This window comes from Onychomys torridus, chromosome 16 (assembly GCF_903995425.1).
Source record: "Onychomys torridus chromosome 16, mOncTor1.1, whole genome shotgun sequence".
Classification (NCBI taxonomy): domain Eukaryota; kingdom Metazoa; phylum Chordata; class Mammalia; order Rodentia; family Cricetidae; genus Onychomys; species Onychomys torridus.
The window spans coordinates 48,730,471-48,755,092 of record NC_050458.1 but is presented as its reverse complement, the minus strand read 5'-3'; the positions used below and the strand labels follow the sequence as shown (position 1 = coordinate 48,755,092).

The window sequence follows — 24,622 nt, the reverse complement described above, 5'->3', positions numbered from 1 at the left end:
AAAAGTCCTGAAGGTACAAGTGGCCATGGCATAGTCACTGGAGGGCAGAGGCTGGGACTTCACATGTCCTCAGATGTGAGTATGAACATTGCCATGGGACCGATGTGTTGCAGCTTACTGCCTGCCCCAGGGTCCTGGTGGTCAGCAATCTCTGGTTTCCTTCCTGGCCTTTTTGTGAGATCAAATTCATAGGTTTGAAAGATGTCTGACTAGGGTTGCTCAGGATTGGGGGCAGTGGGGAGCAGGATAGCACAGCTAATGGATGGCTGTGCACGTCTCCTCCAGGACAGTTTTCTGTCTTCCCGCACCTAGTAGCAAATAGGCCTGCCCCTGTACACTACCCTTTTTTGAAGAAAGAGCCCCTGCAAAGCCAGAACTATGAGAGTTGTAGGGCACTTGATTTTTGCACCAAGAACAAGTCCAATTTCCTTCCTGGTTTTCTCCTGCTCCTCTTTGTAGCACTGACTCTAGAAACCAGTCTCGTAAGGAAAATATCATCAAGAAGTTATTCAAGTACTCAGAGGAGCGCTACACAGCCTTGAAGAAGGCCTTGTTGATTATCAACACGGTAAGAGCCTGACCCCTTCTCTGGAAAGAACCACGGGAGTTAGGAAAATCCACACTCAGTGTAGCCAATGAGTGGAAAGACAGTTGGGAGGCTACATCTTATCCATCAGGATGGGGTAACCAAAGGGACCAAGTTGACAAGCGTGTGAAGACATTGAGTTCTCCTATGCTGCTGAGTGGAATGAAAACTCGTACAACTGTTGTGACGAATAGTGTAATGGGTTTCTTAAAGATCTAATAATGGACCATGTGACCCAGTGATTCCATAGCTAGACGTCAGCCAAGAGAAACAGAAACACATCCTCCCAAAGATGCACGTATAAATGTTCCAACTGAAGATAACGCAGACACAGATGAGTATATGTGACATGTCCATATAATACCAACTGGAATGAAAAGGAAGGGAATGCTGGGAGTGAGAGAGGACACAGATGTCCAGGAGGCAGGTTTGGAGGTGATGCAAATGTTCCGGTGTTCGGATGGTGGCCACATAATGCTGGGCATACATCAGAAGTTGGGAAGGAAGTTTTCAGTGACTCCTATTTGGAGGTTTAAACACTATCATTCAAAACCAAACTATAAACAAGTATAGTTAGTTCAATGTACCTCAGAGAACCTAACTTCCAGAGTTGGGAGATGTGAGTATGAACACTTGCTGTAAAAGCATGAGGACCTGAGTTTAATTCCCCAACACCCAGCAAAGAGCCAGCCATGGCTGTATACCACACACTCAGTGCTGTTGAGAAGAGGGCAGATATGTGGCTGGGGCTCTGTAGCAGCCAGCCTTGTTCCAGGTTCAGAGAGAGACCCTGTCTCAGTAAAGTAGCGTGACATCAGAACAGCTGTTAACCTTTTCTGGCCTTCACACGTAACACAGGACATCTGCACTCGTGTGTGCATACACCACACATGCACATAGAAAATAATAACAAAAAATAAGAATTTCAAGGGCTCAGTGTTTAAGAGCACTTGCTGCTCCTTCAGAGGACCCGGGTTCAGTTCCCAGCACCCGACTTCCTGTGACTCCTCTTCCAGGACATCTGACACCCTCTTCTGGCTTCCAAGGGCACCAGGCACACACAGGTGCATACACACACATATGCAGGTACTCACTCATACACCATGTAAAAATGAATTCAACAAGTAAGAACCTGCTCTCTTCTCAGCTTCTGGGCCCACGTTTATACCACACTGTGGCAGTCAGTGACAGGTGCCGATCGACACTCAGAATGTCCCTCTCTGAGGTAGAGGCTCTGTGTTCCCACCTTCCCAGAAAACAGAGGTTCTTCATTTTCATATATAGTTAACTTACCGACAGTTCAATTCCATGGGGATGTGCTTGCCTCAGAAGGCTTTGCTTCTAGTATTTTCTGTAACCAACATGGCAGAGATCTCTCCCTCATCAACTGTCCATCTGTGTAACTCATGAGGTTGGAGATACTGGAAACACTTGTGATTGATGTTCTGAGTAAATTGGCAAGCGGCAGCGGAACTGCTGGGGAATTCTGAGCCAATGGGTGGGGCTGGGAGGATGAGGGCTCTTCATGCTGTGGAGACCCTTGGGAGGGGGTTGGCCTGTGCTCCCCTAAAGGACCTCATTCCTCCAGGCCATCTCCTGCTTGTTGCCTGGTAGAACTGTTCTAGGAAGGGCCTTAGAATGCCTTCAGAGGCTCACACCTCTGCTCTGGTCACACGTGGTGTGTGTAGTGGCCCTTGACTGCTGTTTTAGGTCGTGACTCAGCTTGCCTGAAGCCAATGCTTTACTGTTGCTGAGTATGTCCATAGTGTTTCCTGCCTTTGAAAATGTTGTTTTTAATTCCTGATCTTATTTACATTTTTCTGCTCAGACGCCCAAAGGACACATAACTTGGGGAGAACTGCGACACATTCTGAACTGCATGGTTGCAAAGTTAAGTGACACCGAGTTCAATGAACTCAAGCAGACATTTGACCCCGAGGGCACCGGAGCCCTGAAGGTCAGCTGCCTCCTGGATGCGTTGGATGACAGTCCTAAGGTATGCCTGTGACCATCTCTTGGTTGGATGACTCCCGAATCTAGGAAGTCAGTGTTCGTAGCAAAATATAGTTTAAGTGAATCAATGACTTCACATCTTCACATATTTTCATTTCAAGGTGCAGTTAAGAGGTTGCTTGGTTTGAGTTTTTGTTTTCTAAAGCATATTGAGGATGTCATCTGGCATTTCTGAAAAACCTGAAGTGACAGGCACCGGGCAGCGCTGTACTTAGAGCCAGGTCTTACAAAGGAGTGTTTGGGAGTCACATGTGGTCCCAGCACTTGACAGTCTGAGGCAGGAGGAATGCTGGGAGTTTGGGGCTCCCTGGGCTAAAGGGAGTACCAGGCTAGCCAGGGCTACATAATGAAATGATACCCTGTCTCAAACAAACAAACACAAATAACTATAACATGTTTGAGAAGAGGTCCCATACCCTGATCTGACACAGTTTTAGGGGTAACCATCCATCTCCCCTGGTGTCTACTAGTAGCTTTTAGTCATTGGTGCTTTTGACTGAAAAAATAGGCAGTTTCATTAAAAATAACTCTGCAGCAGCAATTAACTTTGGCAATCTTTAAGAACATTTAAAAAGTCTGATTGGTTGCATGCATGGCCTTGTTATCAGAATGGTGGGCTATTTGCCTTCACCATGGAGGGAAATTGCTATGCTGAGCATAGACCCTCACACACCTAAGTGTGAAGTACTAAGTCAAAATGTATAGGTATGTCCATGCCTTTGCACACACACACACACACACACACACACACACACACACACACACACACACCACTTCTTTTTAAGCATAGACTGGAAAATGATGGAGGGGTTTATGGTCCCATAAGTAAAACATTTGTTATGCGCATACCTGGCCTTATGAGTCAGGAGGGAATGGAATGGGCCTATGTGCCCAGGCAGTACCTCAAGGTATACCTTGTCTCAGTTTACCACCGGTGCTTGAGAGCAAGGTCAAATGAGTTTTCAGGGCATGGAGATCATCTGGGGTGGGAGCTTGAGCTGGTGTTCAGTTTGTGGCCACCATCTCCATGAGCTGAGTCCAGGGGCAGATAGTGTACCTCTTGAAGACACATGTCTTTTGCAACAAGATTAGTGACAGCAGCAGCCTGTTGTGTTGCTGTGGAAACCCAGCAGGATAAAGTATGCACACAAAAATGTCCCCAATCTAAATATTCCATCTCAGTCATTTTGATGATTGCCTGTGTGTCTCTTACACAAGCACTGCCCACACTCTGAGCCATCAGTCCATCTTAACCTCACAAGCAGAGTGAGTGGTAGAGTTTCAGTGCCTTTCCTGAGCCCCGGGTAGGACAGACCCAGGCTTAGCACAGGTCGACAGCACTCAGGGCTTCTTACCCATGGGCAGTACAACAGCTGTGCACATTTTCAAACCAAACCAAACAGAGACTATCAGCAGCCTCTCCGTGCAGCAAGGGACATGATCTCTGCTGGATGTAACCTGAGCTGTGGCTCATGTACACACTCAAACCTGTCATGTGTACACACATTCAAACATATCATATACATGTGCACACACTTAAACCTTCCATATATGTGTGCACACACACAAGCCTGTCATACACGTGTGCAGATATACTCAAACCTCTCATATGTGTAAGCATACATACTTCCAACCCTATGATTTACATGTAGACACACATACTTTTTTAAATCAAAAGCAGTCATATTGGAGTATAAATTACACTTTTTTTGTATACTCGTACTATTTATTTATTTATTTTTGAAAATTTTTAAATTTATTTATTTTTCTATTATCAGCTTGATACAGTATAAATTCTTATCCTAATAGTGAAATGTTTGTTTGAAGCTTGCCCAGTAATTGAGTTAAACCAAAACTTATTATAAGCCACAATCATCCTAGAGTACCCCCTGCAATATAACCTCCCTGGTTCTGTGGGTTGCAGTATGATTGTTCTTTGCTTTATATCTAGAATCCACTTATGAGTGAGTACATACCATGTTTGTCCTTTTGGTTTTGGGTTACCTCACTCAGGATGATATTTTCTAGTTCCATCCATTTGCCTGCAAATTTCATGCTGTCATTGTTTTTCTCTGCTGAGTAGTACTCCATTGTGTATATGTACCACATTTCCTTAATCCATTCTTCAGTTGACGGGCATCTAGGTTGTTTCCAGGTTCTGGCTATTACAAATAGTGCTGCTATGAACATAGTTGAGCATGTATCTTTGTGATATGATTGAGCATTCCTTGGGTATATGCCCAAGAGTGGCATGGCTGGGTCTTGAGGTAGATCAATTCCCAATTTTCTAAAAAAAAGTCATAACTGATTTCCACAGTGGTTATACAAGTTTGCATTCCCACCAACAGTGGAGGAGTGTTCCCTTTGCTCCGCATCCTCTCCAACATTGGCTGTCATTGGTGTTTTTTATCATTGCCATTCTGACAGAGTCATTTTGATTTGCATTTCTCTGATGATTAAGGATGTTGAGCATTTCTTTAAATGTCTTTCAGCCACTTGTGATTCTTCTTTTGAGAATTCTCTGTTTAGCTTTTTAGCCCATTTTTTTTTTTTATTGGATTGTTTGGTATTTTGATGTCTAGTTTCTTGAGTTCTTTATATATTTTGGAGATCAGTTCTCTGTTAGATGTGGGGTTGGTAAAGGTCTTTTCCTATTTTGTAGGCTGTCTTTTTGTCTTATTGACCATGCCTTTTGCCCTACAAAAGCTTCTCAGTTTCAAGAGAAAACTTAATTGTTGTGCTCAGTGTCTGTGCTGCTGGTGTTATATTTAGGAAGTGATATCCTATACCAATGTGTTCAAGAGTTTTTCCTACTTTCTCTTCTATTAAGTTCAGTGTAACTGGATTTATGTTGAGATCTTTGATCCACTTGGACTTGAGTTTTGTGCATGGCGACAGATATGGATCTATTTGTAATCTTTTACATATTGACACCCAGATACTTTCTTTTTTCCATTGTATAGTTTTGGCTTCTTTGTCAAAAATCAGGTGTTCATATGTGCATGGATTAATGTCAGGGTCTTCAGTTCAATTCCATTGGTTTGTATGTTGGTTTTTATGCCAGTACCAAGCTGTTTTTATTACTGTAGCTCTATAGTAGAGCTTGAGATCAGGGATGGTGATGCCTCCAGAGGTTGCTTTATTATACAGGATTCTTTTAGCTATCCTGTGTATTTTGTTTTTCCATATGAAGTTGAATATTTTTCTTTCCAAGTCTATGAAGAATTGTGTTGGAATTTTGATGGAGATTGCATTGAATCTGTAGATTGCTTTTGGCAAGATTGCCAGTTTTACTTTGTTAATCCTACCTACCCATAAGCATGGGAGATCCTTCCATTTTCTGATATCTTCTTCAATTTCTTTCTTTAGAGATTTAAAGTTCTTATAAAAAAGGCCCTTCACTTGTTTAGTTAGAGTTATCCCAAGGTAATTTTTATTTGTGGTTATTGTAAAGGGTGATGTTTCTCTGACTTCTTTCTCAGTCCTTTTATCATTTGTGTGTAGGAGGGCTACTGATTTTTTGAGTTGATCTTGTATCCTGCCACTTTACTGAAGGAGTTTATCAGCTGTAGGAGTTCCCTGGTAGAATTTTTGGAGTCACTTATGTATATTGTCATATCATCTGCAAATAGTGAAAGTTTGACTTCTTTTCTAATTTGTATCCCTTTGATCTCCTTTTGTTGTCTTATTGCTCTAGCTAGAACTTCAAGTACTATATTGAATAAATATGGGGAGAGTGGACAGCCTTGTCTTGTTCCTGATTTTAATGGGATCACTTTAAGTTTCTCTCAGTTTAATTAGATGGTGGCTGCTGGCTTGCTGTAAATTGCCTTTATTGTGTTTAGCTATGTTCCTTGTTTTCCTGATCTCTCTAAGACCTTTATCATGAAGGGGTGTTGGATTTTGTCAAAGGCTTTTTCAGCATCTAATGAGATGATCATGTGTTTTTTTTTTTCTTTCAGTTTGTTTATATGGTGTACTTCATTGACAGATTTTTGTATGTTGAATCATCCTTGCATCCCTGGGATGAAACCTACTTGGTCACGGTGGATAATTTTTTTGATGTATTCTTAGATTTGGTTTGCCAATATTTTGTTGAGTATTTTTGCATCAATGTTCATGAGGGAGATTGGTCTGTAATTCTCTTTCTTTGTTGTGTCTTTGTGTGGTTTGGGTATCAGAGTAATTGTAGCCTCATAAAAAGAGTTTGGTAATGTCCCTTCTGTTTCTGTTGTGTGGAACAATTGAAGAGTATTGGAATTAGTTCTTCTTTGAAAGTCTGGTAGAATTCTGCACTGAAACTATCTGGTCCTGGGCTTTTTTGGGGGGGGGGGGTTGGGAGACTTTTAATGACTGTTTCTATGTTTTTAGGGGTTATTGGTCTATTTAAATGGTTTATCTGGCCTTGATTTAACTTTGGTATGTGGTATCTATCCATAAAATTGTCCATTTCTTCCAGATTTTCCAATTTTGTGGAGTACAACTTTTTGAAGTATGACCTGATGATTCTCTGAATTTCCTCGTTGTCTGTTGTTATGTCTCCCTTTTCACTTCTGATTTTGTTAATTTGGGTGCTCTCTCTTTGCCTTTTGGTTAATTTGGCTAGGGGTTTGTCTATCTTGTTGATTTTTTCAAAGAACAAACTCTTTGTTTCATTGTTTTTTGGTTTTTGGTTTTTGGTTTTTTTGTATTGTTTCTCTTGGTTTCTATTTTGTTGATTTCAGCCCTCAATTTGATCTATTTCTCCTGGGTGAGTTTGTTTCTTTTTGTTCTAGAGCTTTCAGTTGTGCTGTTAATTCATTGGTATGAGATTTCTCCATCTTCTTTATGTGTGCATGAATTTTCCTCTTAGCACTGCTTTCATAGTGTCCCATAAGTTTGGGTATGTTGTACTTTCATTTTCATTGAATTCTAGGAAATCTTTCATTTCTTTCTTTATTTCTTCCTTGACCCATTGATGTTTCAGGTGGGCATTATTCAGTTTCCATGAGATTATAGGCTTTCTATAATTTTTGTTATTGTTGAAGTCTAACTTTAAGGCATGGTGGTCTGATAAGATACAGGAGGTTATTCCAATGTTTTTGTACCTGTTGAGATTTGTTTTGTGACCAAGCATGTGGTCAATTTTTGAGAAGGTTCCATGGGGTGCTGAGAAGAAGGTATATTCTTTTGTGTTAGGATAGAATGTTCTGTAGATATCTATTAAGTCCATTTGAGTCATAACATCTGTTAGGTCCTTTATTTCTTTGTTAAGTTTCACTGTGGTAGATCTGTCTTTTGGTAAGAGTGGTGTGTTGAAATTTCCCACTACTAATGTGTGGGGTTTGTTGTGTGTTTTAAGCTTTAGTAATGTTTCTTTTATGAATGTGGGTGCCTTTGTATTTGGGGCATAAATGTTCAGAATCAAGACTTCATCTTGGTGGAATTTTCCTGTGATAAACATGTAATGTCCATCCTGTTTCTTTCCATTGCTTTTAGTTTGAAATCTATTTTATTAGATATTAGGATAGCTACACCAGCTTGCTTCTTAGGTCCATTTGCTTGGAAAGCCTTTTCCCAGCCCTTTACTCTGAGGTAGTGTCTGTCTTTGAAGTTAAGGTGTGTTTCTTTTATGCAGCAGGATGGATCCTGTTTTCTTATCCATTCTGTTAGTCTGTGTCTTTTTATAGGTGAGTTGAGACCATTGGTATTGATGGATATTAATGACCAGTGGTTGTTAATTCCTGTTATCTTTTGTGATCGTGTTGTGTTTTCCTTCTTTGGTGTTTGTTGGTGTGGGATTATGTATTGCCTGAGTTTTCATGGGTGTGTTTAACTTCTTTAGGTTGGATTTTTCCTTCTGGTGCTTTCTGTAGGGCTGGATTTGTGGATAGATATTGTTTAAATCTGGTTTTATCATGGAATATTTTGTTTACTCCAGCTATGGTGATTGAGAGTTTTGCTGGGTGTAATAGTCTGGGTTGGCGTCTGTGGTCTCTTAGTGTCTGCAAAACATTTGTCCAGGACATTTTAGCTTTCATAGTCTCTATTGAGAAGTCTGGTGTTATTCTCATGGGTCTGCCTTTATATGTTACTTGGTCTTTTTCCTTTGTGGCTCTTAATATTTTTTCTTTGTTCTGTATGTTTAGTGTTTTGATTATTATGTGATGAGGGGACTTTTGTTTTGGATCCAACCTATTCAGTGTTCTGTAAGTTTCTTGTATCTTCTTAGGTATTTCTTTCTTTAGGTTAGGAAGGTTTTCTTCTATGATTTTGTTGAATATGTTTTCTGTGCCTTTGGGTTGGTATTCTTTTCCTTCTTCTATCCCTATTATTCTTTAGTTTAGTCTTTTCATGGTATCCCAAATTTCTTGGACGTTTTGTGTTAGGGACTTTTTGTCTTTAGTGTTTTCTTTGACTGACAAATCTATTTTCTCTATGGTGTCTTCAGTGTCTGAGATTCTCTGTTCCATCTCTTGCATTCGGTTGGTTATGCTTGCTTCTGTAGTTCCTGTTCATTTAGTCAGGATTTCTATTTCCAGCATTCCCTCAGTTTGTGTTTTCTTTATTGTCTCAATTTCAATTTTCAAATCTTGAATTGTTTCCTTTATCTGTTTAATTACTTTTTCTTTGCTTTCTCTGATTTCTTCCAATTTTTTTTTGTTTTGTTTTTTTCTTCTATTTCTTTAAGGGAATTTTTTTATTTCCTCTATAATGGAGTTTTTTTTTTTAATTTCCTCTTTAATGGAGTTTTTTATTTCCTCTTTAATGGAGTTTTTCATTTCCTCTTTAAGGGTCTCTATCATCTTCTTAAAGTCATTTTTAGGATTGATTTCTTCTGCCTTGGTATGTTCAGGTCTTGTGGGTGTAGAATCACTAGGTTGTGATGTTGTCATATAGGTCTTCATGTTGTTGCCTGTGTTTTTGCACTGGCGTCTACTCATATCTTCTGTTCAGTGCAGGCAGTGTCTGTGTCTGAAGGTGCGTCTCTTGTTCTAATTGTTAGTCTTGGTCCACTAGGAGTTCTTGGTTAAATCGGTGCTGTTGGGCTCTGTTTCTTCGGGAGCAGCTTAGTCCAATCAGCGTTAGTGGGTTCTGTCTCAGGGAGCAGTTGTTCCCAGTTGGTGCGGGGTGTGCTTATGGTTTCAGTGGTTGTTAGGTTTGAAAGAGTTGGTTTTTGTTTTTTGGGGTTTCTTTTTGGTGTGGGAGCAGGGAAAGGTAGCTGTCTGGTCCCTGGGACTCTGACGGGTAGGGCCTAGGGGCTAGAGACCTGATCTGCTGGTGTGGAGATGGAGGCTTACCTGTTCCCAGTCGGTGTAGTGTAGTCTTACAGATTCTGGTGATCTTGTTTGGTGGCTGGGCGGTGCCTTCTTTTGTGTTCTCAGGTCACGTTTTGCTCATTTGTCAACTCCTCAGCTGATCTTGTTTCCTCAGACTGCAGACTGTAGGATTCTGAATTCTCTCCCGAATGGATCTCAGCTGAGCAGGTTGTTTAGTAGGGCAATCTCACCAACACCTCCAAGTTGTTGGGTTTTGCAGGATCCGCAGCTGGGCCCTGGGTTGGCCTAAGTGTTTGTATCTGTCCTGGTCATGTCTCACGAAGATGGCTCCTTCCCTGGGTGCTGGGGTTAAAGGCCTCCCTGTTTCAGGCTCTTATTCTCCTTGTTTTCACTAACCATCAGTGTGTAATAGCTCAGTTTCTGGTCTTTATTAGGACTGTGTCTCTCCCACCACTCAGCCTGGCTCTGCCGCCACTCCGCCTGCCTCTTAAATTCTTTCTGGTTCTGGATGTCAAAGGTCAGAAGGCTCCCAAAGGATGGTGGTCTTGTCTCTGAAGAATCCTGAAGCTGTGTATGACTGTCCAAATTACACCGTTTTAAGCATAAACGTCTACCATATGCATTTTGATGGGTTTGGATATATGCTTTTATATATTGTGCCCAACTTTGCCTACAAATAAGTTCACATTAATGTGTTTCAGTCTCTCATCTTTCAGATTGCCATCATTAGCATTTAACACAATGAGGTTTGCTACCTAATTTTAAGGGATGCTCCATGTTCTCCTTTGTTATCATCTTGGTATCCAGTTTGTTTTCCCTTTTGGTAATTTGCTCCAACCTAGACTAGTCAGGCAGAGCCAGCTTTCAAATCCAAGCCTGTAGCTTCCTGTTGCCCCTCAGGAAGAACTTTTAGTGATAAAGTTTCTCTCGTTCACTTAGGTGAGAAAAATGTCCCCCTCTTCAGAAATCAAGGCACCTGTGCCTGTGGCTTGGGATTCAGTAAGTACCATTAGCCTTCTGTTTATGGGCACCATTCCAGTGTGCTCTGAGGGTGCCTACATACCTGCTTTCAATGCATGAAATGCGTATTTCTTCTCCTGTGTTAGGTAGAAGAAATGTTGCGTGATGCTATCACCAGGAACCTCCAGACCTTTTACGGCATGCTTCAGTCATATGACCTTGGAGATACAGGGACCATAGCAAGAAATAACTTCAAGAAAGTCATCCGCGTGTTCTGCCCGTATCTACCGAATGAGCACATTATGAAGTAAGTTCACAGGTCTTTCACCTCCTGCTTCACCCCAGCCTGCTCCATGACACCCGTGGATAATATTGGTGACAGACACTATCTGTTGAATCCTCACTGAGCAGCAGACTGAGAGTTTACCATGTGTAATTCAGTTTCACCCCCACCTTTAAAGAGGATGGATGGAGAAGCCGTGAGGCCCCAGTGAGTTGGGAAACACAGGTTCCATGCGGGTCTCTGGGATCACTGGCTATTCCTATTGCTTTTTATTTTTTACAAAAAGATTTAAGTGTACACATGTGTCTCTGTGTATATACATATGTGTGCAAGCACGGTACCTGTGGAGGTCACACATCCTCCTGGATACTTGAGGTTGGGCTTCCCAGTTTTCAGCCTTGGGCTGGAGAGATAACTCAGAGGATAAGCATACATACTGCTCTTACAGAGGACCCAAGTTCAGTTCCCAGCACACATCCGGCTGCTCACAGCTACACGTAACTCCAGCTCCAGGGGCTCCAATGCCTCTGGCCTCACTGGGTGCCTGCACTTAAATGTACCGACACATAACATCTGTGCAAAATATACAGATATATACACAGATACACATCCACCAACACATAGGCTTTTAAAAATTCTGAATTTTAGCCTTTTTTTTTTTTAAAATGGGAACATTCTGATATTTTTTCACCTTCAGACTCTCCAGTAAGTTTCAAGACACAGCCTCAGGAAGGATCCTGTACAAGAAACTTCTGTTGACCATCGGTGTCAATGTCCCACCACCCACCTCTGAACTTTCTGTTCCGAAGGATCAGCCAAATGAACAGTTGCAAAAAGAGGAGCAGATCCAACCAGATCTTCCTGAGAGGTAAAATAAGGGCAAAGGAAAGGCACCTGAGCGAGTACCAGGGGCCTTGCTTGAGGAGACACTCTGGCTCCACACGCTGCTCTGCATCATCAGAGTTGTGATCAATTAAGAAAGGTTGGTGCACTGGGTGCGCGTGGTTAGAGCAGGTGGGCGCTTGCCAGTAATAGCACCCACTTGCAGATTTTAGAAATGAAAGCAGACAGTCCCAGAGCCGGGGGGACCTTGCCGAGGTTGTTCTAGTGTCGACAACCTGGGACTCTAACCTCTCAGACAGCTTGACTGCTCTGCATCTGCGTGCATCTACACCTCCGCTCTCCCAGGAGTTAGAGTCTTTGCCACAGCTTACCGTTCATTGTAAAGCACACCCATTAACACCTCGGACGTCTTCTAATACGAGATGGTGGAGCTGTTAAAATGATAGCCACATTGAACTGTCAACCAAAACATACTTGGTGAGCTGCAAAAAGGACCAGACTGATGGATATTCTGGCTTTCACTTCCTTTTGAAAAATATCGGTTCAGTTTAAGGAGAAGGTCCTGTTTTAACTGCTTGTTCATAGCAGCGTGTCAGGAGCCTGCAGGCCTGGTGACACCCTGGAGGTGCCATCTTGTCATTTCTCTTTTTCAAAGTTCTTGAGCATGAGATGATAAGGATTGTCATTTAAGAGAAAGTTTAAATGCCTGGCAACATGTCTCCTCAAAGCCAGGAGAAGGAATAATGGCTGTTAAGCTGTTCATAAAGCAGGCTTGCCTAGAAAGAAGACTAGGACTCTGCATAGCTGTCCCATGGCCTCCCCGTTCTTTCTGAAGGGCCCAGGAGACTGTGGAGGGCGGTGAGAGGATGCTCTTCCAACTGCACACCCTCTCATAATACATTCGCCCAGTTACTACAAAATCCTTTGTCTAACGTGAAGCTTCCCTGCAGGCCCTGATTTTGCTTCCCTGGTTCATTCGTGAAAGCATTCTGTTTTCAGTCTTACATGTGACCCATTGTGGCGGTGGAGCCATGGCCGCAGGAATGTGAGGCAGCTGGTCACGCTCGTATCCGCAGTCTGGAAGCAGAGAAAGACGGATGCTGGTGTTGGCTTGCTTTCTCCTTTTTATGCAGTTCGGGCCCCCAGCCCAGAGCATGGTGCTACCCACTTTTACTGTGGCTCTTCCCATCTCCTTTAGCCAAGTCATCATAACCCTCCCTGGCATGCCCCCAAACTGTCCCTCCCAGGTGATGCTGGCGGCTTGTCTCTAGGCGATTCCAGATCCTGTCTAGCTGACAACACTAACCATCCCATGTGCCCAGCCTCATGCTATTTCCATCCGGCTCCAGGCTGAGTGTCTTAGTGTGAAGACAGTATTGCCCTTCCTCCCTGGCTGGTCGCCACACACCGGCAGCAGGACCCTCTGCTGAACCACAGGCCTGGCTCTGCAGCTGACCAGCAGATGGGGGTTATAAACCCCGGTGCTGTCATGGGATGCATGGTGAGCAGGCATGGCATGTCATCTGATGGAGAGCTCAGTGCCTGCTTGTGATTTCAGAACCCAGCCCATGGGGGACAAAATTACAGAGGCTAAGAGGATGACCAAGGAAGAAGTCATTGACAGACTCAAACACTGTATCCAGCAGCAGGACCCGGTGTTCAAAAAGCAGTTTCTTAGCATCAGCAAGGAACCCGATATAAAGATCGGCCTGGAGGACTTCCGGAAGGTAGGAACCCATGCCCTGTGGGGCTTCCTTCCTTCCTGACTGGGTCCATGAGTTCTAGCCCACTGGCATACATACTTCATTCACTGTTGCTACTCATTGATTTTGCAGTGGGGAAGGGGGCTGGTGGGCAGTAAAAGAATTGTCGGGCAGTGCCATCAAGAGACCAGTTTATTTAATATATTGTGAGGCAGGGGGCACAGGCTGGGCAGTCATGAGCGCGCCAGCCTGCAGCCTGGAGTTGGCTGCAGTGCGCAGACTCAAGTGCGCAGGTGTGGTTTGTTGTTTGGCAAGGCCACTCCATCTCCGGTGCCACTCGGTGACTTCAGAGGATTCCCTGGGCCCCAGATCATCAGCTTTGGCAAATTCCTTCCAAGAGTAGTTCCAGTATGGATATGGCTTGGTTTGGGTGTTTAACCCTTTCTTGCTGTACTGTTGGGCCAGCCATGTATACCTGGCTCTGTGCACTGGGGGCACCTTGGGGGTGGGAGTGCGGAGCTGCCTGGGCTCCTGCACGTCAGTGAAGGGTCCTTATGATGCCAGGTAACAGAGCTAGGATTTGTTCCTCTAAGGGGAAAAACACTGGCATTTGAAATCTGGGAGAGGCAGGGTACTTATGAAACCAGCAGGTTTGTGCCGGAAAAGCCTCAGCTCGAAGGGCCCTGCTTGGGCTTTAGGAGTTAATTTACACTATTGCCGAAGATTGCTACAATGAGTGCTCCAGCACTTTGGCTGTTCCTCTGGAAGGCATCTCAGTGAACATGCTGTCGTGGCCACGTGGACAGGCTAGAAAGCAGTGGAATCAGTTTCCAAGAAGATGATACTGACTTGAGTGCCCGCTATTTACCTGATGTCTGCCTCCAGGCCAGGCATTGTAAGCAGAAGCCCAGATTATAAGGGCTTTTCTAATGTCTTCACCCTATGTTCCCATTTAGAGCAGTTTCAGATAAAGGCTTTGAACACGATTCTGTTGTCTTAGCTAAGGTTTCTATTGCTGTGATGAAACACCATGACCAAAGCAATTCAGGGAAGGACAGGGTTTATTTGGCTTAGGCTTCCACATCACTGTTCATCATCATAGGAAGTCAGGGCAGGAACTCAAACAGAACAGGAACCTGGAGGCAGGAGCTGATGCAGAGGCCATGGAGGGGTGCTGCTTACTGACTTGCTTCCCATGGCTTGCTCAGCCTGCCTTCTTATAGAATGAGGACCAGCAGCCCAGGGATGGTACCAGCCACCATGGACTGAGCCCTCTCCAACCAATCACTAATTGAGAAAATGCTGTACAGTTGGATCTTATGGAAGCACTTTTTTTTCATTTGAGGCCCCCCCTTTCACATGACTCTAGCTTGTGTGAAACTATCCTGCACAGCTGTATTCTGTCACTGTTAGCACAGAAGGGACTCTCGATGTCCTCTGGGTGCCTAGCCAGATTCAGCACTTAGAGCAAAGGTTCTCCTCGCTGGGGCCCAGGAAATGCCCTGGGGAGCAGCTGAGCCTCCATGATGGAGCGTGGGTGAAGGAGGGTGTATAGGCTTAGCTCAGTGATTGGACTCCGTGTTCCCAAAAGCTGCCTGATGTCCAGGCTGCCTTAATGGGGTTACCAGCTTTGTTTGGGTTCCTTGACACCTCATTTTGTTGACAGAAGCCATACAAGACACTCAGAAGTCTGTACTTACTTCTCTGTGTTCCAGCTCTAGCCTTGGCCAGAGAACAGCTGGATTCTCAGGGCAGGTAGCCACACCCCAGCTGGTACAGCGGCAGGCACACTGACCACTGACCCTTATTTAGGACCACTCGGCAGGAAGCTCAGTTTTCTGAGGATGTCAGCTGGGCTCCATGAGTTCTCCGAAGTTCTATACCTTTACCAAGGTCCTGACTGCCCATGCCACAGATGATGAGAGAAGTGTGCTGTCTGTCGGGTGTCTGTGCGTTTGTTTGTTGCAAGGTTCTTTCATGTTCTGTTAATGTTGTGTGATTCACCCTGAGGCTGTTACTGAGATAGATTTCAAAACACTGAGGTCCCTGCATGTCTGTGTGACTCTGGATACAGAGTGATGCTGCACAGCCTCAGGGCCATTTTCCTTCTGGTTTCTTTTGGTGACTGTTAGTCTGATACTGGATTTCCTACCTTCGGCTTTCAAACTCACCAGGCACTTACAAGCAAGCCTCGTGTGGACACGTTTAATTCACTTTTCATAAAATGTAGTTGAGCACCGGGTGGTGGTAGTGCACGCCTTCAATCCCAGCACTTGGGAGGCAGAGGCAGGTGGATCTCTATGAGTTTGAGGCCAGCCTGGGCTACAAAGTGAGTTCCAGGACAGGCACAAAGCTACACAGAGAAACCCTGTCTCGAAAAACCAAACAACAACAACCAAACCAAAAATTGTAGTTGAGCATCTTAGCTTTTACTCTAGCCTGGCCATCACCTGGTTCCTTTTCTGCTTGTTCTTGCTGTTAGGTTATTCAGCTACTTCTGTTGTCCCGTGTTCCCCTGTACCCCTTTACAAGTGGATGCAGTGTCTTTTCTGTTGTAAAGGCTGTACCTCCATAGCAGTGCAGGGCGCTTTAGTACTGTGAACAAAGCTCCTGGGAGGAAGCTGTGTCTGTAGAGACTGGCTAACTGATTAGAATTCCAGCACCATGCAGAGACTGGAATGTTGCAGGTCCAGAGGCTAATAACCTTATCTTGGGCTCATTCTAGCCCCCTGGAACAGCCATTCCTTGCCCACCTCTGTGTGGAACTAACATCTTGTGACAAACAGATTAAAACCTTGTGGAGTCCATTAACTAAGCAGAGGACTAGCTCCTACTAACCCAAAAGCTAAGTAAGAGTCATGAGTAGCATCTTGAGCAAATAGAATGGCTCCCTAACCCTGCCTCACTGCACCCACCGCTCTGGTGTACCCACCAAAGTATTTTAAAGTTGCCTTGATTTATGACTTTCTTTGTTCTGGAAAATTATAAAAATTTCATGGAACTGCCTTCCTGTAGGAATGTGGAATTGGGGGGTGACCTAAATTGATGTTTCCAGGTCATGGTCACTCAGAATGGCTCCAGAATAAACTGTCTCTTATTCCTTTAAGAGAAGAGCTGTGGGTTTGTATCAAAAGCTCTTGGTCATTTCTTTTGTGGCACCATTTGCCACATGCTTCAATTTTCCATATAATCTAAACTCTCACGAGACATCATCTTTTGTGCTATAATTAACCTGACCTAGCCTCCTGTCCAGTCTGTCTGTCTGTCTGTCAGTCACTATATCTTCCTCCTCTCCCTCCTCCTTCTCCTCCTCTTTTCTATGAAACTGGACTTATTTTTCCATCCTGACTAAAGCTCTCCCTTTTGTAGATAACTTGGTAAGGTGCACTGGTTGCTCATTCTGAGTTCTTGATGTTTTAGAGTGTCTTCATCAGACTGCTGCACCATGTTAAACCTAGTCACCCACCACCCAAGGCTCCTCTGAGCTGCAATAATTTTCCAGACTTGCCTTGCCTTATTATTATTATTTCCATTGTTTTTTGAGGACCATGGCTAATTTTTGAGAATTTCTGACCAGGATTATTTTTAATTAAATAATTGTGTGCGCGTGTGCACACACACACACACACACACACACACACACACACACACACACTAAACATTCCAATAATTTGTGGGTTTAAGAAACTCAGAAGATTCAAAGTAGGATAAATACAAAATCAGAAAACCCAGATCAGAGAGCAGTGTGAGCCATGCTCCACGTGGCCATCCAGCTGTCAGTAGGGATGATGGAGCTGGAGGATAGTGGTGCGCACTAGTGGTGAGACTGAGCACGAAGTGAGAGCCACGTGAGCTTGGAACTTGGTGTCCAGCTTCCATTTAAGAATGGAGACAAATGGATGTCTTCAGCTTAAACAAAGTAAAACAAAAGGGAGGGAAACCTCAAGTAACACTTAAGTCAGGTCCATCTTCAGCACCAGCCATGCTGCAGGAAGTTCCCAAACTCAAGGAACGAGATGCTGTGAAGACTAGGATGCTCCCCATGAGGAATAGAGCATGAGAAGAAGGGTCAACGGCAGATGCCCAGTGGTTAAAGCACTTGCCATGCAGGCATGAGCTCTGGAGTGCACATCCCCCCCCAAATCCCACATAAATGTTGTGTGGGCATGGCCGCCTGTGATGTCTGCCTTGGCAGAGGCAGGCAGATCTCTGTGAGTTCAAGTCCAGCCTCATCTACATGAGTTCTAGGACAGCCGGTGCTGTGCAGAGACCCTGTCTTGAAAAAACCAGAGAGAGACAAAGAGAGAGACAGAGACAGAGAGAGACAAAGAGAGAGAGAGACAGAGAGACTGAAACTCTGCCTCAAGAGTAAAGGAATTGGGGGCTGGAAAGATGGCTTAAAGGTTAAGAGCATTGACTGTCCAGAGGTCCTGAGTTCAATTCCCAGCAACCACATGGTGGCTCACAATCATCTATAATGAGATCTGGTGCCCTCTTCTGGCCTGCAAGGATGCATGCCGACAGAACACTGTATACATAATAAATAAATAAATCTTAAAGGAAAAAGGAAAGAAGGAGGAAGGAAGGGAGGGAGGGAGGGAGGAAGGAAGGAAGGAAGGAAGGAAGGAAGGGAGGAAGGGAAGGAAGGAAGGGAAGAATTGAGGATAATTCCCAGTATCCGTCTCACACACATGTGCCCCCACACATGCACACCGCACATGGACGTGGAAATGGAGAGCATGTGAAAGGCTACTCTTAATGTACAGAATGCACAGGAGTGTTCAAGGCTAAAAAACGACAGCCTTGCCTCTCCAAGAGTTTACTTTATATGTCAATAATATAAAGCAAATGACAGCGTGGCAAAGGGGGCAGCAGGGGCCCCAAGGGCTTCCCGGTTTCTGCCTTGTGTGTGGAATGATGTTCTCTAGAGCAATGCTTCTCAACCTTCCTAGCGCTGCGACCCTTTAACACAGCTCCTCATGTTGTAGTGACCCCCACCACCACCATAAAATTACTGTCATTGCTACTTCATGACCATGATGTTACTACTATTATGAATCAGAATGTAGACATCTTTGTTTCCTGATGGTGACCCCTGTGAAAGGGTCATTGACCCTAAAGGGATCGTGACCCACAGGCTGAGAACCACTGCTCTCGATGGCCTGTGGAGTGTTGTAACCTCAAGAACATGATGCAGAGGTGAGGCATAGGCAGACACATCCATTCTGTCCCAAGCAGAAAGGCCTGGATCCCCTCAACTGCTGTCACTGGGCACCTGCCACTCAGAGCACCCCAAACCCCACAGTTCAATAAGTTATCGGGGCCCCAAGGAAGGCCTGCAGTGCAGGCTGTCCCAGGCGGGACCATTGGAAGCGTTAGAAATGTCAGACAGGGCCTGGCCAGATAGCTCAGTTGGTAGAGCACATGCCTTGCAAGCGTGAGGGCCGGAATTTGATTCCTAGAACCCATGTCAAATGAGAAAAAACATGTTGGCACACTCTCGAAATCCCAGGGCTGGGGAGGTAGATATATGTAGGTCCCTGGGACTCACTGGCTAGCCAGTCTACCCTACTCGACTAGAAAAACCAAAAACATGTACACACACACACACACACACACACACACACACACACACACACACACACGCACGAAACCAAGGAAAGAAGGGAGGGGGAGATTTGATACTGGTTTGTCGATCTTCAGTGGACTTTCAGGAGAGTGTCTCCCAGAGAAGCCAGGGCTTGGGATGGATAAAGGGTGTTCCGTCTGTTCACCAGGCTGTGGCTGAGCCCTGCTGCCTGTGACTTGCTGGCAGCTGTTGAGGAGAAGTCTTCTGGATTGTGTTCATTGCAGATGAGAGAGGGGTGCGGGGTGCCTTGGGGGAGTTCAGTGCTTCTCCACAAAGCTTGCCAGCGAGGCCAGGCTTGCTCCGTGGTGCTCTGTGCCCCTGGGGAACTGCACAACCAGCGCAGTGGGCAGGCTGTGGAAGGCTCCCACGCCTCCCTGGTTCTTCACAACCCTCCAGGCTGGGAAACATTTGCCTGCAGACATTTTCTTCCTCTCCATTGCATATGTTTTTGTGAAAGGACTAAGCTGGGAGGACTTTGCGATGAATAATTCATGTGTGATTGTTTTCAAAATAGGAAGTTAGTTTTTCAAAGTGAGTAACCCGTCTATTCATTTCGGAGACCCATTGCCTCTGGGTGCTTCTGTGTGGGCTGCAGCTTTCTATCTAAACACTCACTGCACCCCGTGCTGGGACAGGCTCCTCTCCAGAGCTGTGCCTGGGAACACCGGCAGCAGATAGTGCACAGATGGTGTGGGATTCCCAGTCAAAGGATGACCTTGGAATTCAGCACCTCTCCCCAGTAATGGCACAACCCCTGGTCCTGCAGTCACACCATGGCCTGTTCACTGTGTACACACGCACATGCACACATGCAGGCACTCATGAGCACTCATGAGCAAGGCCAGGCCCCACAAACCAGGGAGGATATATCAACCATCTTCCCACTGTTCACCTACAGCTCCCTGCATCCTTTTCCTGCACACCAGAAAGGATGGGTGACACCCAGGTAAACTGGCCCATCGTGTGCTCGGAGCCAAATCTGGACTGTATAAGAGGTTCGAAGTCTGCAGCCGATTGGGGAGAAAGTACTTGAAAGCTCTGCACTGTGTCCAGTCAGGGAAGGAGGAGAAACTGCTTTCTGAAGCCTCTCATGGGGGCACATGAGAAAGGGCCTGTTCAGATCCTTTAGTGTCTTCCCGCACCCTCCCATTTGGTGGGGTCACACGATATTTGCTGAGACTCAGTTGTCTTCACTGTGTGGCAATTTAGGATTTGTGTGAGGACCCCAAAGTCTCACAACAGGCAGTCCCCTCTCCCCCTGGGTGAGTACAGTCTACTTGGAACTCATCGTTCTTCCTCCAGCCTGGGTTCCTTATTCCAACAGTATGAGGTGGTTTGTGATCAGAACGAGGTTTGAGCCCCAGCCCTGCCACTCCCAGGTCAGGTGACCAGGGCAAGTCAGTAGCCTCTGTGTCCAGACCTTTGTACCAGTGTTCTGAGAGGTCCTTTTTCTGAGCTCCTGATGGGGTGAAATAGAGGGTGTTGTAGAGGGCTCAGCACAGTGCATGGCTTGCAGTGAACAGTGTCACACAGTGAGGGTGGTGGATGGAGTCCAGCCCTGTCTTATGCCCGTCCTCCAGACTTTCCCCCACTGGCCCTCTGCTCTGGGCTTTGTGCAACACCAGAACCATCTGATGGTGTCAACTTATGTCCATGTCTTCCCCTTGCTGTGTGATCCTGAGAAAAGGAGGACACCAGTGCCAGGCTCCTGGGACACTTTTTCTCAATGCCAAGGCTCAGTCCAAGCCCAGGGAGCAATGGAAGCAGGCTCAGTGGACCATATAGGAACATCCAGATGATAGTCCACAAAGCCAGGGAGCTAGTGTCCACCAGAGTGCCTGCCTCCTCCTGATGTCCCATGGCAGCTGCTCCTGAGAGCAGGAACACAGATGGCTATGCTGATGTCTGGGCCATGGCACCTGGCCTTCAAACTCTTTCCCTGTACCGACTGGTGTAGGGCACCATGGAGAGGGCAGCACAGGTGGCATTGTGTCCAATTGATGCCCCAGAACCTCCTGGGAGTGAATTTCTTAATTAATTAATTGTTTGCTTTTTGACTTTTCGAGACAGGGTTTCTCTGTATAGCTTTGGAGCCTGTCCTGAATCTTGCTCTGTGTGTTGTAGACCAGGCTGGCCTCGAACTCACAGAGATCCGCCTGGCTCTGCCTCCCAAGTGCTGGGAATAAAGGCGTGTGCCACCACTGCCAGGCTTCTGGGAGTGAAATTTAATAAAGCTTATACTCAGGTGCCACCAGGGGTGGTCTCCCCGATCTAGTTACATGTCTACTGGGCTACACACACACCACCTTTCCCTACAGTCTTGCACACTCAGCCTCCAACAAGCTTTCAACAAGTTGTCTGTCTGTCCCTGTCCCCAGTGAGTTCAGCTGCCCTGCTAGCTGCACAGCCCCGTTCCAAACCTGGACTCTGCAGTCATTGTTGAGCAGGTCTCCACTCTGACCATGAACACTGGCTGAACAGCAAGGACTATGTCTTCTGTCCCCTGCACTGGGGGAGGCACCCTCCAGACAGACAGCTTCTGGATTGTCCCTGTCTACCCACAGCAGCTCAGCCAGTCAGTGTCTCCTAGGAAGACGGCTTTGGAACCATTCTGTCTCAGTGTTTATTATACAGGGTCATGGATTTGCTCATCTATTCCCCACTCGACACTATGTGAACAAATGGAACAGGAGTGGGTGTCTGTGTTGGAGCCAAGGGTCCAGAAACCCCCTTTAGCAAGTAGATTCACACAGGGAGAGGCAAAATGGTGCCTGCGGGTGCCCCCCACCATCAGAGAGCCACACAGCCTTCCTCTGTGGGTCTTGATGAAACTTGAGGGACAATCTTATTTTCCCTCCAGGAAACTGCCTTTAGTGTGCCTTGGAGTCTTGGAAAATATGTGAATAAAAAGACAGCTTACTAGGCCAGAAGCCACCCAAGAGAGCTGGACACCTTGGCTGGCAGGGCCTTGGCAAAGAGCAGCTGAGCTGTGTCTAGGTGTCACACTGCCTACGCCTTTGTTTACTCACAAGCCCCACAAACAGGCCTGTGCCTCAGTCCAGGGACACAGAAGGCTGGCCCCACCCTCAGCAGCCATGGGCGGGGTGAGAGGGGGCAGAGAAGTAATAATGGTTACTGGAGCCTGTGGAGGAGCAGTGACATGTGGGACGGACACCCTAATGCTTCGCTCCCTCTGGCTCTCCTCCCCACTAGGTCCTGGAGGAAATCGGGTTGCCTATGAATGACAGCCAGTTTGCACAGCTGACCGCCAAGATAGGCTACAAGAAAGAAGGGATGAGCTACCAGGACTTCACTTCAGGATTTGAAGGTAGCTAGCCGGCAGGTGCTCGTGGATCCTGCTACCCTGGGGCCAGATGGCACCAGAGGTCTTTCCTGGCAGTGCCTTGCTGCCAGTTTGCTCATGTGGTAGCAGCCTCAGCTCAGAGGCTGAAGCCATCTTGGCCTAATTTTTATCTGTACTTCAGTCCTTTCGCCAAGTTAAACAGAACCCGGCCAGTGGACTACAGACTTAGACAGTCCCAGAGTGCTTCCCTGGACCTGCCTCACAGCCTTTAAGACTCTCCTCCATAAAAAGGTGGCTGTCTGAGGGCCAGGGATGCTGCTCAACACAAGCATTATGGCCTGGCATGCACAAGGCCTGGGTTCAAACCAGCAATACTGAGGAGAAACACACACGCACACACACACACACACACACACACACACACACACACACAATCAGAAGATGATTATATGTAATTAACAGTGCCACCCACAGATGAGTTGTGTTCTTCCCTCTTCACAGGTGGGGATACAGACCTTCTGGAAGAGTTAGGCAAATAACCCAAGACCACCTAGGCACGTCCTGCCCCAACTCTAATGGTCCTTAAAAAGTTGGGAACTAAATTTTGTGTCATGAGGTAAAGCAGAGCTGAGTCACCTCCTTGGCCACCTGTGCCTCCTGCTCTCTGGCAGTTGAGGACAGACAGTGCAGTCTCTCAAGAGAGCAGGAGAAGCTGGACCTCTGACACAGCTACCAAGTTCATGTACAGGGTCACAGAAATACAATTCTCATTGCTACAAGAAACCTGCAGGGTGGCTAGCCAGGCAACTCCAGTGACCCTGAGCACATGTCTCTTCCCTTGTCACTGGCTTTGAGGGATGACTTCATTGCCTCTGGAGAGCATGCCCCAGGCAGCACCCCTACGCACACACCAAAAGACAGGTCTTAATCCTGTGGCAGGAAAAGGCTCTGGACAGCAGGGACAGCTTAAAATGCTGTCACCTTCTGTCTGTCTTGACACCCTTGAAGGGAAGTGTGGGAAGGAAAGAATCCTTGAGGCATATCTTCTGGGCAGGTGCAGCCTTCTCTGGGCAGGGTGAATAGGTTCTTTGCTAAGGCCCAAGCTGGGAGTGCTGTACCTACTACCCTCCTCTTCCTGGCCTTCCTCTTCCTGGCCTGTCACTGCCACTTTGAGTAGCCTGTTGTCCTCTACTAGGCCTAACAGGGCCAGAAGCTTGAGGAAGGGGAAGTTGTACTCCAGAGACCTTAGGCAGGCAGGCACGTGTGTGTGTGTGTGTGTGTGTGTGTGTGTGTGTGTGTGTGTTAGTCACTATGGAAAGATTAGATCAAGTCATCCTCCAAGCAGTAACCAGCCCCTAATGTGAGGTCAAGAAAGAAGTTAGGGAGCCCTGAGCCCACCCTGCCACCTCCAAAAGACCCCACACGTTACTGCAACCATGTCCTAGAATGTGTAGTAGGATGACCCCAGCCTGGTGAGCATAGGATGAGTGAAGAGGCTATAATTGGCCATCAGTATTCTCAAGTTCTAGCCATGTGATCCTGAGTGTTGCCTGGAGCAGCCAAGGGCCCTGTGAGCCACATCTCTAGCACATCGTACACGTCCTTGCACTGAAAAGGGGCATGAAATCTAGTTTTTTGTGTGTTTGGAAGGATCTAACTCTAGGACCCCTCCCCCGAGTTCCTCTGCCATCCTGATGGGATAGGTAAGGAGGCTCTTTGCCAGGGGCATGCCCACTGGTTATGTAGTGAGCTGAGAATCTGAGCTCTCCCATAGTTCCACTCCATCACTCACCAAACAAGTGCCACAGGCTCACTATATGCCATTATCTCTGCTAAGTGCTGGGGTGGCAGATATGCTCCCTGATAGAGAAATGTATTGTGTAGAAATGATAGAATAAAAGGGTGGATTATTGAATCTACTCTGAAAAAAATAGAGGTATAGAAATAATAGGATAAAGGGTAGATTATTGAATCTACTCTGAAAAAACTAGAGAAATGATAGGATAAAGGGTAAATTATTGAATCTACTCTGAAAAGAAAAA

General features: G+C 45.9%; 1 protein-coding gene across 1 annotated transcript in view; it reads left to right on the top strand.

Moving 5' to 3' along the window:
• Positions 1-24,622, top strand: part of Efcab6 (EF-hand calcium binding domain 6) — a 203,149-nt gene that overhangs the window by 112,051 nt on the left and 66,476 nt on the right. The window contains exons 12-18 of the mRNA XM_036207668.1: positions 460-568; positions 2,415-2,582; positions 10,798-10,857; positions 10,965-11,125; positions 11,799-11,969; positions 13,503-13,671; positions 22,490-22,604. Of these exons, the coding sequence (XP_036063561.1) occupies positions 460-568; positions 2,415-2,582; positions 10,798-10,857; positions 10,965-11,125; positions 11,799-11,969; positions 13,503-13,671; positions 22,490-22,604 (953 nt within the window). The remainder of the gene's footprint in view (positions 1-459; positions 569-2,414; positions 2,583-10,797; positions 10,858-10,964; positions 11,126-11,798; positions 11,970-13,502; positions 13,672-22,489; positions 22,605-24,622) is intronic.